Source organism: Callospermophilus lateralis, chromosome 4 (assembly GCF_048772815.1).
Source record: "Callospermophilus lateralis isolate mCalLat2 chromosome 4, mCalLat2.hap1, whole genome shotgun sequence".
NCBI lineage: Eukaryota > Metazoa > Chordata > Mammalia > Rodentia > Sciuridae > Callospermophilus > Callospermophilus lateralis.
In genome coordinates, this window is record NC_135308.1 from 26594924 (window position 1) to 26614746 (window position 19823).

The following is a 19823-nucleotide window of genomic DNA, read 5'->3' on the forward strand; positions in this document are numbered from 1 at the left end:
TGAAACATGGATAACAATGTGTGACTTTTTACTTTCATTTTTAATAGAAAATTTTCTATTTTATAATCTTATTCATAAATTCTGTTAAGTTTCTTTTATTGCATTTATAAGTGGTTAATAGTTGGCTCTTGGGTACCAATTTTGAAATATTTTTATAGACGTGTTATTTGAATAGCAAAAAGAATTCCAAGTTTCTCAGTTGTTAACATCTGACTACTTTTTTTCATGATACGTGGTACATATACATATAAATGCTATATAGTATATATAATGTTTTCCCAAGGCTGAATTATTTAACTATATTTCGTAGACATGGTACCACACACTAAACAAACTAACTGGTTAGTATTGATAGAATATGACTATCTCATCCTAACATCCCATCCTCATTTTACCAATTGCCTTAATAATGCCATTTTTTATTTTAAAAAGTTTATTTTAGCCTTAAATATGGAATATTTATTTGCTTAGTCTTTCCTTGCTTTTTGTAACATTGGAATTTTTGATGAATAAAGGCCAGTTAGGGTGAAGCCAAATTGTAGTATTTTCATTTTAGGTTTGCCTTTTTTTTTTTTTTTTTTAAAGTAAGACTCTCTCACTAGTGATGCCCTATTCTTCATTGTGTATCACATCAGGAGGCACAAAATATTGATCAGTTGGTTAAGGTGATATCTGCCAGGTTTCTGTATAATAAAATTACTATTTTTCCCATGTGTAAGGATTGCTTTGAAATTATGCAAATTTTGGGCCATGGGTAAAGCTCAGTTGTAAAGTACATACTTAGCATCTGGGCGGCCCTTGACTCAGTCCCCAGCACCAAAAAGAAAAGAGAAGCCATTATTAACTTTCTCATACCAGATTTCACATTCATTGATGATTTTTGTTTGAATTATTACATTGATACCAAATGGTGGTTTTCTAATTTCATCATTCATCTACATTTATTAGTTAGCTTTCTACTGTAAGAAAAGTTCTTGTCTCTTACATGTATCCGTTTACTATTTTATTTATTTATATCAGTATAAACTTTTGGATACCCATTTTATTCATCATTATTTATTTTGATGCTCACATCCCAGATTGGAATCCCTAAATGTTAAGACATACCTATTTGACAAATTTCCTTCATTATTTCAGCATTTTCTTGCTTTCCCACAAAAGATATTGTTTTTTAATCTCAGTCTTTGAATCAACCCTTTCTTTGAGGAACCCTTCTTTACTGGAAATCAATTTAAGAACTATGTGTGGGTTTGTTCATTGTTTCTTGGGTGACATTGCTTCTCTTAGTGAACAGAACTAGGAAACAGACACACATACACCCACACACCATAGCATCTATACCAATCTCTCTCTCCCTTACACACACACCCACACACCATAGCATATCTATATCTATCTTGCTTCCTATCTATCTACCTATCCATTATCCATTTGTCATCAAACATAAACTCATACTAGTGTCTTAATTCTAAGTCAATTCCACCATGTTCTTTTATCCTTTACCTTTTCTATTTATGTAACACTTTAAAAAGAGAAACTTGGCATTTGTTACCCTCAACATATACTTGTTCGTTCACACCGTGCGTAACATCTCAGTTTTTCTGACCATCATCTCAGTCTGCTGCATCTCGACCAGAGTTGCTTCTTTCATCTAAGTCCCATCCCTAAAGTTTCCTTGTCTTTTTCCCAATTACTGCTTTACTCTGTACATCATCCCTGGCAGTTCAGCTGTACCTTTTACCCTGCTTTTCTTTTTCTTTAAAATTTGTTCTAATTAGTTATACATGACAACAGAATGCATTTTGATTCATTGTACACAAACGGAGTATAACTTTTCATTTTTGTGGTTATACATGATGTAGAGTCACACCATTTGTGCAATCATACATGTACGTAGCATAACGATGACCTTCTCATTCCACCATCTTTCTTACCCCCATGCCCTCATCCCTCCTCTCACTCCCCTCTGCCCAATGCAAATTTCTTCCATTCTTCCCTTTCCCACTCCCTAATATTGGATTAGCATCCACATATTAGAGAAAACATGTGGCTTTTCATTTTTTGGGATTGGCTTATTTCACTTAGCAAGATATCCTCCATCTCCATCCATTTTCCTGCAAATGCCATAAATTTATTCTCTTTTAATGCTGAGTAACATTCCACTGTAAATATATACCACAGTTTCTTTATCCATTCATCTATTGAAGGGCATCTAGGTTGGTTCCACATTTACCTATTGTGAATTGAGGTATTATAAACATTGATGTGGTTGCATCACTGTAATATGCTGATTTTAAGTCCTTTGGGTATAGACCGAGGAGTGGAATAGCTGGGTCAAATGGTGTTTTCATTCCAAGTTTTCTGAGGAATCTTCATACCACTTTTCAGAGTGGTTGTACCAATTTGCATTCCCAACAGTAATGTATGAGTGTACATTTTCCCCCACATCCTTGCAAACACTTATTGTTTGTGTTCTTGATAATTGCCATTCTGACTAGCATGAGATGAAATCTTAGAGTAGTGTTGATTTGCATTTCTCTAATTACTAGAGACATTGAAATGTTTTTCATATATTTGTTGATCAATTTTATATCTTCTGAGAAGTGTCTGTTTAGTTCCTTAGCTCACATATTGATTTAGTTATTTGTTTTTTTGGTGTTAAGTTTTTTGAGATCTTTATATATCCTAGAGATTAGTGTTCTATCTGATGTGTATGTGGTAAAGATTTTCTCACACTCTGTAGACTCTCTCTTCATATTATTGATTGTTTCCTTTGCTGAGAAGAAGCTTTTTAGTTTGAAATTGTCCCATTTATTGATTCTTAATTTTACTTCTTGCACTTTAGGAGTCTTGTTAAGGGAGTTGGGACCTATACAACATGATGAAGATTTGGGACTACTTTTTCTTCTATTAGGTGCAGGGTTTCTGGTCTAATTCCTAGGTCCTTAACCACCTTGAGTTGAGTTTTGTGCATGGTGAGAGATTTGATTTCATTTTGCTGCATATAGATTTCCAGTTTTCCCAGTACCATTGTTGAAGAAGCTATCTTTTCTCCAATGAATGTTTTGGCACCTTTGTCTAGTAGGAGATAACTGTATTTATGTGTATTTGTCTCTCTGTTTTCTATTTGATACTATTGTTTACACATCTACTTTGGTGCCAATGCCATGCTGTTTATTGTTACTATAGCTCTGTAGTATAACTTAAGGTCTGGTATTGTGATGCAGATTTAATGCAATTTCTATTAAAATCCCAGTGACATTCTTTATAGAACTAGAAAAAGCAATTATGAAATTTATTTGGAAAAATAAGAGATCTGGAATAGCCAAGGCAGTCCTTAGCAAGAAAAGTGAAGCAGGAGGTATCACAATACCAGATCGATCAATTGATCTGTATTTATCTATTTATCTTTCTTAATTTCTGAAACACACAGGGGAAAGGTAGGAAGAAAGGAGAATAGTAAAAATAAGAAGCTCATAATTTCTACACATTTACATATATCTAAATCCTTTGGAAAGGGGAATTCTGTAACTTTCATGAAACTATTTTAATACTCTTCTGAGGTTAATGGAAGAGTGATTTGAGGTTTTAGTTGAACAAATATCTCTGAATATGCCATTTGTTCAAGGTTGAAATTTTTCTTTGAATATTAGTTTTCTCTTTTATCTTGTGTATGAATGTGTGTGTGTGTGTGTGTGTACATTCCAAAATTAAGGTGCTATACTGTGCAAGCAGTGTCACCAAAAACATTACATTGTTGAGCAAGTGAGTAAGCATGAGATAATTCATTTTGTTGAATACTTTAATATAGCCAGTAGATGTAGAAAATTCTGTCATTTTTCAAGAATTTGAAATAAAGGATATATATATATATATGTGTGTGTGTGTGTGTGTGTGTGCGCGCACATATATATATAAATTAAATATTAAAGATAAATAGGAAGAAAAAACATATTAAAAAAATACACACACACACATATATGTATTTGTATGGAGTTATTTTTTTGTTTTGTTTTCTTTTAACCCAGAAACCTGCTTCACTATAATAAGAATAATATTTCTTTCCCAAGAAGATTTATATCTACATGAACAAAACATGAGGCTAGGTTTGAGGAAAAATGTTCTACTTTCTTGGACCAAGCATATAGTTGTCTGAAGGATCTGAACCCCGCTTTTTGAAAACTTCCCTGTTTTTATGCTGTTTGTATAATGTGTTTTTTATTCCTATTTATCTTTAATATTTAATGTAGTTATTTCTTTTAATGACAGTCAAATTTAGGCAGTGTTGTTAAAGGATAAATAGCTGAACATTTGGGAGAAAGTTATGGTTTAGGGAGTGATAAATAAATTAGGGAAAAACTTTCCCCCTTTTCCCAGCTGGCCCTTCAGGTCTCAGGATAGACTTTGCCCACATCTGATTTAGAATTCCATATACTTTCACTTAATTGATGTGTTACCTTAACACATTGCATGGTTACTCCTTATTTCTTGTTTTCCTTGATGGCAGATGGCATTTTGTTTTGTTCACCAATACAGCAGTGTTTCACATGTGTATATATATTTGCTGAGTAAATGGGCATGAGTGAAGGTATCAAATTTTAAAATGTAGGGGGAAGAGTGATTCAGAAATGAGTCATAAGGAAATTCAGTTTTTGGAGTAATTTTGTTAATACTTTGGTTTGGATTAATTTTTTTTTATAAAGAGTTCATTTTTTTGACAATGGTGTCAACTTACATAAGAAGCACTCTGCAAAGAAGACTCCTGCATTTCCTGCTGTATCAGAAGTGTCACTTCTGTAGTTCAGAGTGGTCTCTACTGAGCTAGAGCAGTGAATCCCTGTTTTATTCCAATGTTGTGTTGTGTCCATCTGTTTGCAAAGTGTAGATTTAGATCTCATAAATTTTGCAATTTTGCTGGAAATTTCCAGCAGCCTCCAAATATATGCTTTCTAAGAAGATGTAATGCAGCCTTTAAAGACACTGCCATTCCTGGAAGAATATAACTCATAAAGTATGTGCGTGTTCTTTAACAACCTAAATTGATAATGACATGTACCAGAGAATAAATGAGATAAATAATTTCCAAATTCATTCAGTGACTCTTTTCAGTGGCAACACAACATATGAAAACACTTGTGTCTTCCAGAATTTTAATTGTGGACAGCTCTTGAGTTTTAAACTCTTGCTTTTCTCATCATTTGAGCCTCTTCCCTAAATTTCAGTTTTCTTTACTGTCCTAGCTGTCCTTCCAAGTAAACATAGAACCTGGCAGCTTCTATGTTTGGTACTTTAGGGCAGGTAACTTTAAAATAAAGACAGAATTTCTTACTCTTAACTACACAGTGTAGTCCTCGTGTGATTCATGATTTCTAACTTTTCTTACTCCTTATTGCCCAGTTTCCTTTGAGACAGTATTAATCCAATTTGTCCATCTTTCTGGATCCTCTTGTCAACAGTCCCATTATCCACTCTGTGGTTGGGATACTAATTCTAATTCAGGGAATAGTCTTGCCTCAGTATTCTCCTTCAATACAAGAATCTGGAGGTAAAACCTTCATCTACCCCCCCCCCCACCCCAGTGACACAATCTGGCGATCATAGGAGAATTCAAGCTATGATATGATACATTCAACGAACAACACCAACATCTTCCTATCTTGAAACAACAAAGGGTTATTTTTCTCTCATGTTCCTAGTCAGCTTTGGGTCACATCATGATTATGGAGTTGTGTTGTCATTGTAGTGCTCATTCATGACACAACAGCAGAGGAAAGCAGGGAACTGGTGGGTCTCATGTTTGGCAATAAATTGTTCTAGACTAGAAGTGGCACAAGTCTGCTCAAGATTCATCAGCCAAAATAATAGTCTACCCTGAACCTGACTCCAAGAGCTCTAAGGGATGTAACCTTAGCAGGTGCTTGGAATAGGAAAGAAAACCAGACGGTGCTGCACAGCACTATGAGGACTCCAGAAGGAACTGGGAAGTGAGATTTCTATTTCTATTTTGGAACAATCTCAAGGACCCCCTTAAGTTTAGGACTGAGGAAAAGTGAGTTATGATTTGATTACTATTCATGATACCTTAAATAGAAAATAACAGTATCTTCATTAAAGACCAAATACACTGCTTTGTGTTAAGAAATTGTCAATTATAGTGGAAAAAAGAAAATGAAACAGCTCTTATCTTCAGCCCAGAATGTCCTAAAAATGTAGTGACAGTACCAGATTTTGTAAATTCAGATGTAAGGGATTACAAAAACTAAAATCCAGGTAGACCTGTGAAGCACTAACTTAATCTAAGACAATGAATTATCTAGGTACAGAAAGTAAAGGCAGGCAGGCTGCAAGCCAGATTTAGGCATAGTAATGAGTTTGTTTGAACCACATAGTAAAAAGAAAAGAAAATGAAAAAGAATGAAAAGAACATGCCTGTAAGCATGGAATGCATGTAACTAGTTAGCTACACTGCCTGTCTCTCCTTTTGATAGGCGATAGACACAGATGCCAGTGGTAATGAGGTGAAGGGAATAATTCTATAAAATAGGCCCACTGTGCTGACCTGCACATGATTTCTTTCCAAGAATCGATTTGCATTCAGCCTTATCTAGCTTAAGTGGACAGGATATGTCACATTCTTTGGCAAACTACCTGTTATCTGCATGAAAAATGCAAACCTGAAATAATGTCCAAAAGAGGAACCCAAGTTACCCTGAAGGGATGGACTTTCATGACCTTTTTCACAGACCAAATCAGGGAACTCAAGGAAATGAGGAAAAATCTGTAGGAATTTATGGTTAAGAATCCAGTTGGATTCCTAGAGTTGTCATACACAACAGGGACTTGAAAGTCTTATGTCATTTTGTTGTTAGTCAGAAGTCAAGAAATGGATCTAGTTGGGACTCTTTGAAAACTTTCCAGGGAACCTCCCCTGCCACCCCCAAAAATGGAGGAAAGTAAAGGAGCACTCTCTCTCTCCTCTCTGAGAGGACCTGCTCTGTCCCTTGAGAGTGTTTCCTTTTACCATTACCCATCCTTTGTAATAAATTCATTGCCTGTTACTCTGAGCGACATACCTGATATCTTTCTCACTTGATTATAAGAATTGGGATTTGAAAGAGTAAGACATGGGGGGTGCTTTGTGTTGCCTCAGTTTCCCAGAAGGCTCCAATCCTATGACACTTTCATTGATCACATCAGACTACTTTGTTCATTTATTTTTGCATCAATCTCCTGAAGTTATTTGGTTTTTGTGCTTTCTGATCCAGAGGAATTGCTAGGTTGCTTATATCTCATGTGTCCTTCATAAATAAATTTATACTTATGTAAGATTTCAGTATGAGCCAGGTTCAGTGACCCAGGAGACCCAGGAGACCCAGCAGCTCAGGAGACTGAGGTTCAAAAGTTCAAAGGCTCTAAGCAACTTAATGAGATACTGTCACAAAAAATAAAAAGGGCTGGGGATGTGATTTAGTGGTTGAGTGACCCTGGGTTCAACCTCTGCCCACCTCTCCCCGCCCCGCCCCTAGAAATATTTTAATATGATTATTTTATAGCAACAATTTTAAATTATATTCCTCAGCAATAAAATTGGGTGAGCTATATCTTAGGTATGGCACTCTAAATTGTGGTTGAGAAGCCTGCCAAGATGCACGCCTTTACCTTGGCTCACACAATAGGTATTTAAAAGGATTGTCTCAGGACCAGTAAATTCCTATGCTATAGCTCATGGATAATAGTGTATTAGATGTAGCTTACTAAATTATAATCCATGCTACATTAATCAGAGGTTTCTAGAAATAGATACTTAAATGTATTTATAAAGAGTGTAGCTTAAACTTAAGAAATTGATTAAACTGGAACCTGGGTGTTTGAATCAGTAAAACCTCATATAAACTTATGTGTAGAAACTTTATAAGGTAAATTTCAAGGGATTCCCTGCCCTCAAATTCTTTGTTGGTGTATTATAATTGTAAGTAATAGTGGGATTCATTATTACAAGCACTTTTTAAAAGTAATTATTTTGTCATTTTATTTAAAAATTATTTTCTCAATCCAAATTTGCTTTTTATTTGACAAAGATGTATTAAGAACATCACAGTATATGCTTTTTTTAATTTAATTTTTTTTAGTTGTAGATGGACATAATACCTTTGTTTTGTTTGTTTATTTTTTTATGTGGTGCTGAAAATCAAACCCAGTGCCTCACATAGCTGGGTGAGTGGTATACTACTGATCCACAACCCCAGCCCAATATGTGCTTTTGATTAGCTAAAATAGCCCTTTGAATAGAATAATTTGTTCTTCTTTTGGGTAATCAGTTGTGGTGAATTCCCCCAGTTCCTCAGAAATGTCAAGTAAATGGTGAATAATTTTGTCTGCGGAATGGGCAGATGATTCAAGCTTACAGATAAATGTTTCTCCTCTGAACTAAATGAAATCTCTCTGCTTGTGTCATGACTTATTTTCTGAGTTTTTTTTTATCTCTATGACTTTTTTCATTTAATTTTTTATTACTTACATCCAAATCAGAGTATCATCCTACATTTTTCTCTGGTGCAAATTCATATGTAAAAAGTTTACATTCTATAATGCTTATAGAAAAAAATATATTCATCTCAAAAGGAGCATGAATATTATTTAAGACATAAACCCAGAGAGAAAGAAATTAGAACAAAGGAAAAGAATAAACAATGTTTAAAAAAACAGACATTAGAGTATAATGATATTGAAAAGGCAAAAGGAGAAAAACCAGGCATTAAGTAATGAATCACACAGCATGGAGTATTGTGAGCTTTGACATTCTGACATTTATCACCCTGGAGGGTAACTCACAACAGGCCCCTTGATGTCACATTCATACTGATTGTGATACTCATAAGCTATAGAAAATGAATGATGCTTCTACCACAATATTTTCCACATAAAGAATCTTACATTAAGAGAAAATGCAACAGAGAATCATATCACATAACAGCTCCATTATTTCTAACAAGATGAGGTTGATGATTAATCCTTCCATTCCCTAGACAGGAAAAATACAACCAAACAGCTAAAGGATTTTGAAGGATTTTGTCACACAGTAATCTCCGACTCCCATTTCAGTTGTTGGAGTTTTACTATTATCTCTTCTATAGGATATGATTCTTATGTTTAACATGTGAAACTGTAAAATAAATCTACATGTCACTAGAAATGCTTCTTAGGTTCATTTTGCTAGACTTAACTGGCATTTCTTAATACATTATCTTTTTTGAACTACTTAAATTGTATTTGTGACTTCTCCTTTGCATTTTCAAAATGGAGATTTTGTATTTCTGTAACATCATCTTTATTTTAATCAAAATATCTCCCTATATCTTTATAGGGAAGTATATGAGCCTAAGAGCTTGATTTATAAATAAATTCCCAACTGGAATCATAAAGATAGATAAAGCCTGTGAGTTTTTTTTAAACACTCTTATTGGGACCAAGGCTTTATCTTCCACTGGCAAAGAGATAGTTTTTTAATATTGTTTTTTAGTTGTAGATGAACACAATATCTTTATTTTATTTATTTTTATGTCGTGTTGAGTATTAAAACCAGTGTGTCACACATGCAAGATGAGTTCTCTGCCACTGAGCCACAGCTCTAGCCCAAAGGGATAGTTTCACATCTTTTTTTTTTTTTTAAATCTTTTAGAGAGTTCATAGTATGATTATAGGATACAGTCAATGGAGTTAAATAGCAGTAAAGGGAGTTAAAGACATTATTTAGATAAAATAGTCTCAAAATTGCATACAGCTTTTGCTTTTAAGTTCAGTTTGATGCCAAAGCTGTTGTATAATGCTGTCTTTTACAATTTTAAACCTTGTGATTTTTCTTTAAACTTTAAGAATTTATGTACCAGCTGTGTGTCTATGTCAAGTACAAAGAAGATACTTGATAATTGTTAATTTTTCAGCTTAATGACAGTTAGTAAGCTTAGTAAATGTAGGAAGATTAAATGTGGAACCAGAGATATTCATCAGTTTCTATTCTTCCTAGCATAGGGCTGACACATGTTTAAGAATTATGTTTACATAATAATCAGATTTTGTATTAATCATAAAATTAGATGGTTTTATATGCATTGTGTATTGTGGTTTTAGTAAAATTTATGAATAAAGAATCCTTTTATATTCTGTGTCTTTTTCCTAAATAAGTATATAAAATGACACTATTTTTATGATCCATAAAGTTTAAAAAAATTAATAAAGTATATTACATTCAAATATAATTCAAGAATCATAATGATGAATTTACTTATTAAGTATATTGTCACAATAATATAGTAGAAATGAAACCATTATATATGTACTGATCTTGATTGAAGGGATCTCAGTTAAACATATTTGGAGTAGATATTAGAAGTTGTATTTAAACAGTGAGCACCAAGGTATTTCTGACAGTAATGACAATTCATTGCCATATTATTGGGAACGCCCAATTACTATGCAGTTCTTCTAACCCTATTTAGTTGCGTAATTTCAAACATATACAACTTCCTCTTTTTAAAACTACAGGGTATTTTTTTTTGAGAAAATGAGAATGTTATATTTATTAATTAGATAAAGCACAGTAGTGCAATGTGCTTCAATTTTCTTCCCATCCCCTATCTTTTCCATATAATCAATCCCAATTATAGATCTTTGTACCAACATAATCATGATATGAAAACATATTAACTTTTTACTTTTCACTTTTTGATAGTTGTAATCACTTCCTTAATTGGTGATGAGAGCTATCTTTATTATATTTTCTAAGATCCATTTTTTTATTGTACTGTAAGGTAGATAAATGCAAACTTTAAATTCTTTGTTCATTAATTTGGTGGTACTCTAGCAAAAAATATGGTTTAGCACAATTAAAGAATAATTCAGTTGCTTGCTTTTCAAGTTAAGGCTAAGCACTAAGTAAATATTTTAAAAGCTCACATTGTCTTTATATGTCACCATAATGCTCACTGAGTAGGCACATATTATGTACTGATTTGGGCTCTGAAGAAAGAAATATGTAAAGAGCAGTTTTCCCCCCTCAGAAAGCTACTCTGGTGGGTTTCACAGGTAAATTGAATGGGGAAAATTGAGAGAAATTGAGATATATGGTTCTGTTTATTGTTGAGGATAAACATCTTTAAGTGCAGAATTTGCAATTTGCATAGGCTTCAGGTTTCTAACAGTCTGTGAACTAATTAATTAGTCTTGTTTGAAATTTCAAGTTCTCCTGATTTTTCAGTGTTTAAAGTTATATTCTGAAGAAGATGGGCATAGTGTTAGAGGCAGAGTGAGAAAAATCCAAATACAATCTCCCCGGGATTTCTCCCTCTTTTCATCTTCATACTTTCATCCCTCTTGTTTTCTTGAGTTCTTACTAATAAGCCAGAGAGTGGCCTAAGAAAGGAGACAGAAAGGTTTAACAAATCATTGCCTTATAATAGAAGATAAGATTATTTGTTTACATTTCTTTCTTGCTTTCCTGCACTCCTCTGTGGGAGACCAACCTTACATGTGACTGAGTCACACTCCCCGGCTAGGTGCTGAGGTGCTCAGTTGCAGACATGTGTCAGAGCTTTTCCCACCCTTCTTGGGTTCCAGGGTCAGTGTCTCCTGCTTGGGTGTGTCTTGCTACAGCCTCATGGGTACAGTTACGCTCATCTGTTCCTTTGTAATATAACCCCTTGCCCTGTTAAGGATAGAATCTTCCATGGAAGTGCCTTGTGTGTGCCCCTTCTCTTACTGTGCCCTTGGGTGTGGCCTACCCAGGTGTCAGTCAACCTGCTGACAGTGGACATCATGAAGATAGACTCAGCCCCCTGAAACCTGACCCTTTGCTTCATTTGAATAGCTTCTCCTCAATAAAAGGGGTCAGCGCTCCTCCAAGGAAAGAACATATTACTAATACCTACAGTTTCCAAATAGGAGACACTCCACAGACCTGAATCACTCCCCACTCTAGATTCACACGCACTCTTAATTCATCCCGTATCAGGCAACTCAGAAAAGACACAGGCAACTCATAGGCCTTTGAGCAAGAATAATTTAAGTTATTGGGGACTGTTTTTTAATGCTGAATAATTGCATTGAAACTGAGCTGAAACAGCCTCCAATGTCAAGAATCTTTTGATATACTGTGTGAAAGGCTAGGATTTGGATGAACATTGAATTCAGAGATTTTCCACCCCTGCCCAGTTCATATCTGGGTATGTGAATGTGTGTGATGTATGCAATGTATATATATATATATATATATATATATATATATATATATATATATATGTATGTATATGCATACACATCTATCAAACGTGCGTCTCTGTTGTTATAATAGATATGAAATTTATTTTCAAAAGACTAAATTTGTGAGTACATGGAGATACTTATGTACTTCTGCAAGTGATGCAAAGCAGCAAACATGTACCAAAGCTGGTCCTGAAATGGGATGGAGACAAGGGTTGAGGGTAGGTCTCAAACAGGAATTAATGATAAGTTCTGCCTCTTCTATATGATTTTTCATAGAGAAGTCAGAGCGATTGCTCCTTTTAAAATACTTCAGTAGCCTACCACTGCACCCAAAATAAACAGTCATTATCAAGGAATAAAGCTTTCTATAATATGGTTCTATAACTACTGCCACTTTTTCTGACTTGATTCAAGCACATAGTATAAGAAAGTGCTCCTAACTAGCAATAGGATGCATGTTACCCTCTTCTGAACACTTGATGCAGGAACTGTAGAAATGCAAAATAACTATAAATTCTAAAAATGAATGTATCACAGTACTCTTCTTGCTTTGGACTGTGACATACATGCTTGATTTATCATGACACTTTAGAGATCAATGCAATAGAATATATCAGAGAGAATCTCAGCTCTGTAGTTCTTGAGCTGGTTAAAGTATTCTTAGAGATTTTCTCCTGAGTCTTATTTGGCTGATTTCTATGCTTCTCCTATTCTAAAGGAGATGTACAGGTCTGTAGATCTTCTGTTGGGTGAGAAGAAACATTAAGCAGTTATCATAAACTAAAGATTTATTTATTTTTTCATCCTATGTTTGAAAATGTTCTTTTTCCTAAACTTAATTTTGTTTACCTACTTGCTAGAATTCGTCAGTAAGCAAATGGAGAATGTTTCTGTAACAAGAGTTTCAGGTGTTTGCATGTTCTTTTGTGATATTGAGAGCAGTTGATGTTAAGGTACATTGTTTTAGATACTTTTGTACCTAAAGAGTTGAGCCCTGAAAAAAAAAAGAAAGAAAGAAAGAAAGAAAGAGAGAAAGAAAGAAAAGAAAAATCACAGAATCAGGAGTGGATTTTTTTAAAGAGATTTTTCTGCTCTTTTGAACAGTCTCAACCAATATATTCATACATTTTGTTTATCCCGGGTCTTCAGAATTTATCTTCCTGAATTCTAATGTGCGTAATTAAATATGCTCAACCAGTCATGTCTTAACTGTCACAACGTTGAAGATAGTGCGGTCACCTTTTGTTAAAATAGCATTTTCCAATCAGTTCTTTTTGTAGGTGAGAGTTAAGTCTGTCATCACATTTGTAGTGGTCATTATCTCTATGCTCCAAAAGGTGGAAAGGTTATTTATGTATGTGTGTGTATTTAATTGAATTTATGGTTGAAAATTGATTCCTTCCCTGAGATCTTGATGAAATTAATGCCTTTTTAAAAATTCTCTTTCTTGAGAAAAGTGTGAACTTGTCTCAGACATTTCATTTCCTTTTTTTTTTTCTAAAACTTGTGTGCCTGTTGTGCCTTTTTTATTTGCTGCTTTCTTCCTTTTGCTTTTGCTACTCAGAGCTATATGTGTCTAGTCCTACCTTACTCTTTGTGTGAATGCCTTTATGCTGTGCTAACAGCTGTAGATTCCTGAAATGGAGCATTTTCCTCTCTTCTTTTAGTTGACAACTTACAAAACAAATGAGTTTACATTTCTGTTTGGCTCATGAAGATCAATGAATAAATTTCCTTTAAAAATAGAGTATGCAATTTTAACAGTTACATATGTAAATAAACACTGAGGTTTAATTTATTCCTAGGAACAGATTTATAATTTTCACATGGACAATATTTTAAACAAGTTGACATGGCCATTTTAAAAATACAATTAAGTGTTAATAAAGTAGATGCTATTTTGAAAGACAATGATTAAGTCATAGGTTATGTGAGCCTTGTCAAATATCAAGTTTTCTAACATTTTTAATAATAAAGTAGCCTGTGGCCAACATTATTTATTTAGGTGTCTTACTATAATAAATCTAATCATGGAATACAATTCATAGTAAAGACTAAGGGAACATGACAGCACATTTATAATTTACTTGGTCTAGCAAGCAGATAGCATCAACTGCATAAGAAAAGTGAACATAATTTTCTTACATTGAAGTACAGCATTTTAATGAAAATAAATAATGAAGCTTCTTAGAAGCTTTATGAGAGTCCTCAATTTAGTAATAGATATTTCTTTGATGTGTTTTTAGAGGAAAATATATATATTTCTATGAAGATAAATGGTTGTAAACAGTTTCCTATACTGTGTTTTAGTACATTTTAACAAGAGAAGTATTGAGTCTTTTGTGTACCTCACTGAGGAAATAGCTTTATTTTAATTCTGACTCTTTAGCATGGACTAAAATCATGGAATGGGTAAGATCTCCTGTCTGTTTACCAATGGCTACCTACGAGCCAGAGTGGGATGGAGTCCACAAAAATGATACCATACTTGGCCCCACTATGGGCACTCTGATATAATGTTTATAGAAGTATAACTGCTATAATGCTTCTCTGAAGCTAAATTTGGCAACACAAATTAATGCATTCAGCTTATAAGTGCAACAATTCCCATTCTAAGTATGTATTTAAAAAATAACATGAAGTATACTTAAAGCTATGTATCCATGTGTTGTGTCTGTTTATACACAAATACATATATATGTATAGTCATGTATATAATATTTATTATATGAATAATAATCATTGTGTTAGTCCTAGGAGTAAGTAAATGATGATACATCTATACAATGGAGTACTATGTCACCTTTTAAAATCACAGTATTATTCAACTTAAATAAATGTTTATGTATTTCTAAGTATTTAAAAATCTACACATACAAAGAATTTCACAGTGTATAATATTACTGTTGATATTTAAATAGCGATCATAATACAAATTGTAAGTAGCAGAAATCACTAGTTTATAGAATATTTTCTTTTATCTATTTCTGTGTCTTACAAGTTTTCTGCTTTGGTAATATTACTTGAGAAATCAGTAATGAATGATAAATGGCTTTTGAAAAATATCTCACAAATATGACAATGATATCCTTATAACCATATGTGGAATATGTGAATGTACCTTCAGTGCACTTACCTTCGGTAAGGAAGCTCGTGATCCAGAACTCTGCGTAGTCATAGTAAGTACAGTTGTTATTCCCAGAGCTACCCTGGCTGGAGCTGCATCCATATTGATCCAGAATGAAACCCAGGATAGAATAACAATCAGGAGACTGGGAATGTACATCTGAATGAGATAGTAACCCATTTGTCGTTCCAGATGGAATCGTACTTCTATACATGTAAACTTTCCTAATTGGTTATGAAATAAATGCAACAATTAGTAAAAAAAAAATAATAGGTCTTTGTTATGTCATCAAATATCACTATTTTATTTTCTTTATATTTTGTCCTAAATTTTTCCACTACAGTGAAGAGAGACCTGATATCACATATTCAAATTGGTTTCTGAAAATTTTCTGTTAGCATCTAGAAGCAGTGTAACAAGAGTGTACATATACTCTTTCAAGAAAGTGTATGTAAACTTATTGCTTCACATTTGAATAGCACTTCATACTTGCCAGAGTAGTCAAATATCTATTTTTTGACCTGATTCTAGTAATTTATTTTTAAGTAGACAGGGAAATGTACATTTACCATATAAAGATATTTTCTCACTGTTTGTTTCATGATATCACTGTTACGTAATCCACTAAGTAATCTCATGGAATAATTAATGATTACCATTTTGATACTTTGTATAGATTCTCTAAATTTCATATGATAGTCAAGGAAAAAAAAACCTCAATATGCTTTTATTAAAAAAGCATTTTATCAGCATTGCTGGGAAGAAAAATAAATATATAGACCATTGTATATAAATATGTGTATATTTTATACATATATAAATTTTTGGATAATGAAAACAAAACTGAACAAAACTTCAGGGTTTGTGCAATTCATTTGTATGTGAAAGAATTTTTAAATTCAGTGTTTCAGTTTTTAGAAGATAGGGTATTTATAAATATGGCTCTTATAAAGCCTAGTGTCTGTCTTTCTTTGGCATTTACTTAAGGAATATAAAGGAAATATGTGGTATCTGAGCCTACTCTTTGAAAATAATTAATAGATGAATCCTGTTCATGGTAGGAATAATGTAATGTGGAGTTTAGTTAGCAACTAAGGCAAATTAATCACACACTTCATTGAGGACACTACCAGATGCTTTAATTTTCTATATCATTTTGAACAGGTTATTGTGCTTTAATCTCCTGAATATAAAACTGTGAGACTTCTATATCGTTTGAGGAAACACCTATCCAATTATGCACTTATATATTCATAAATGTAAGATTTTTCTTCTAATCTCTAATAGCTTGGTAGGTAACTGTATAAAGTATGTTAATTTACTTTTTGCTAAGAAAGGGTCTTGAGACCCTGTATCATTAAAAATCATCCTGAGGTTGTTTACAACTTAATTTCTTGTTCTGGGTTGAATTTATCTTCCGAAAATTCATGTCCACCTGGAACCTGTGACAGTGGCTTTATTTGGAAATAAAGTATTTGCAGATATAATCAAGTTTAAAATTTTTTTTTTTTTCTGGCTGGACATGGTAGTAAACAGCTGTAATCCCAGTGGCTCAGGAGGCTGAGACAGGAGAATCTCAAGTTCAAAGCCAGCCTCAGCACTTAAGCAAGACCCTGTCTCAAAATTTAAAAATAAATAAATAAATAAATAAATAAATAAATAAATACATAAATACATAAATAAATAAATAAAAAGATAGGCTAGGGATGTTGCTCAGTGGTTCAGTGTCCCTGGGTTTAATACCTGATGACCGAAAGAAAAAGGAGGTTTATCTGGATTAAGATGATCTCTAATTTCTAATCCAAAATTTCTGATATCCTTATAAAAAGAGGGAATTTGGGACACAAAGATACAGGGATAATGCCATGTGACTATGGAGGTAGAGACTAAAGTGATTCTTCAACAATCCAAGGATTACCAAGGATTGTCAGGAATAAGAATCTACAAGAGGGGAGGAAAGGATTCTTCCCTAGAGCTCCCAGAGAAAGCATGACACTGCTGATATCTTGATTTTAGACTTCTGGCCTCCAAAACTCTGAGAGAATATATTTCTGTTGTGGTAAGCTCCCATATTTGTAACAACTTATTTGGGTCCTGCTAAGAAACCAAAACAGCACCCTACCTCCACTTTACAGATTTCTTGGCATTTTCCTAAAGAAGTTTACAACTGTCCCTAGAAAGCTGAGTAAGGACATTGCTATTGACTTTCTTACCTTTTATCTTTGTGTTGGGTTGTTATCTTGGAGCTCCCTAAAAATTTAGATATCTGAGTTAAAAAAAAAGGTGACTTTGATCAGATACTATGAATTTGTTGAGATAAGAGAGACTAGGGACTTTGTATAGTAAAAGATCAGATCATGGTTTTGGGAAATGCTGATGCCAAGATGAATCGTATTTCACTGTAATGAAATGTTAAGAGCAGCAGCTGATGCTAGTAGGAGGCCATGCATGCACCACATTGGAGAGATGCTTCAGTTGTCAGCCATTAGATACATTTTTAGATGGAGGTTATACGGTTAGAATAGGTATTTCATGGATAGCCCATACTAGTTAAGTGAACAGATTTCATAAAATTACATATTACACAATGAGGCTCTTTGTCCTTGCTGTTGGTATCTATATTTTCTGTCTACCCTTAGAGGCAGAAGATTCGTGTCAGTGTGAATAGTAAGTACTTAGATAAAAATGACTTGAAATGCATTAAAATGTGACCAGTGGGGGAAGTGTAGGCAAATAAACTTTTTAAAGAAAGAAAGTGCTTTTATTTTGTTAGCAGAGACAATGTTTACTACCCCAAAAGAGTTCTTCACACAGAAATTTAGGGAACATTTTAAGAATATTATTATGTAAGTATGGACTTTTCATAAATAAGTATTTAAATATAATTAGATACCAAGCAGGTTTTTGGACCCATACAAACCAATTATATAACCATATGTAATGAGTCAAAACATCAATAAATTTCAAATGTTCTATATTCTGCTTATGACTGTTAAAACATTGAGCTATAAACAGGAAATAAACTAGCATTAAAATTAAGAAACATCTGAATATAATAAAATCACAAATAATAAATGTAAAGAGCACTCAATCCCTACCTGTATTGTAATGTTTAGTGCAGTATCGTAAATCTTTTTCTTCTTTCAACAGAAACTGGGGCAAAGTTAGTCCTTCTGCCACTTGTACAGGTGCTTCATCTTGCCATTCAAAAATAAGATCATTCATTGTATACCCAACTAGTCAAAACATAATAAAAATATTAAGAGCCAAAAAAGGATTTTCAAAGAAGAGAAATTAATAACTACTTGTGTAGTCACATCGGATAAAAAGATCACTTTCATCTTATCAATTGAACTATGTACTACCTGGTTACATTTAACAAGAGTATTCTTATGGAACACTCAACCAATTAATGTAAAAAAATGAACTAGACTAATAAAAAATATTACATAACAGGTAGAATATTTAAGGGACAGATGCTTTCCTTGAGATGGGCAGCTGCTAAATAGAACGATTTTCATTTGGTTCAATTTCATTAGTTTTCCACTTAACTTCTTTCACATTATTTCAGTTTTTGTTGAAAAAAATCCTAATTTTTTCAACAAAAACTGAAATTGTCACTGGCTAGACTGTGACCAACTGAAACATCTGTGGGGGAAGTACTACTGCCTGATGGCTCTCTTAATTTAATCATTAGCTATTTTAGCCTACAGTATCTGTTTCTATATTCCAAGTCCTAACATGGACAAAATATTAGTTTAAATAGAGATGTCTTCTGTTTAGGGGAAGATAATAGTACTAAAAGTTTCACATGGAGTAGTTTGTGAAGGAGGAATTTCTTGTACATGCTGTCAGATCAGGATAGAATTAAGTAGTGGATTTTGTAATAAGTCAACAACTTTTAGTAAATTAAAAATTCATATCTCTAAATGAGAGTATCTAAGAAAAGCAGAATTTCATTTTTTTCTTCCCCATGAGTGTGAAATTATGGAAATTTATGCTTGAAGGTTACTGGAATAAGGACCCAAAAGTGATTGTGATCTGTGAGGTAGGATTGTTTAATCTGGTAAGTGAGTTCCTTGGAGCACAACCGCCATGGAGGAGAGAGAGGAAGCATGTGTGGTCTCTGAACTAAATAAGGTGGTCAGACAAAGGAAGTGAAAGCTCTAGATCTAAGAAGCTACACACAGGGGAACTTATGCCAAACAAAATTTTATTGGAAGGAACCTTGTATTATAGGAAAGAGGCTATTCGAGTAATTAGAAACAACTGGTGTGGAGTAGGTTAGGCAGAAAAGAGTAATGAGCAGGGAAGAGAACTGATCACTCTCTATCCTCCCCAATACCTGGACAGAAGCGTTCCAGAGAGCTGAATCTGTTCTAACTGTGGTGGTAATAATTCTGACACTCCCACTTGACCCTTGAGCTTACCTGGCAAC

At 33.6% G+C, this 19823-nt stretch overlaps 1 protein-coding gene across 2 annotated transcripts in view; it reads right to left on the bottom strand.

The window, feature by feature from the left end:
* Window positions 1-19823, bottom strand: part of Glra3 (glycine receptor alpha 3) — a 156105-nt gene that overhangs the window by 15575 nt on the left and 120707 nt on the right. For both annotated transcript variants that reach the window (XM_076852373.1, XM_076852372.1), the window contains exons 6-7: window positions 18484-18621; window positions 15395-15609 (exon numbers count right to left, since the gene is read on the bottom strand). In XM_076852373.1, the coding sequence (XP_076708488.1) occupies window positions 15395-15609; window positions 18484-18621 (353 nt within the window). The remainder of the gene's footprint in view (window positions 1-15394; window positions 15610-18483; window positions 18622-19823) is intronic.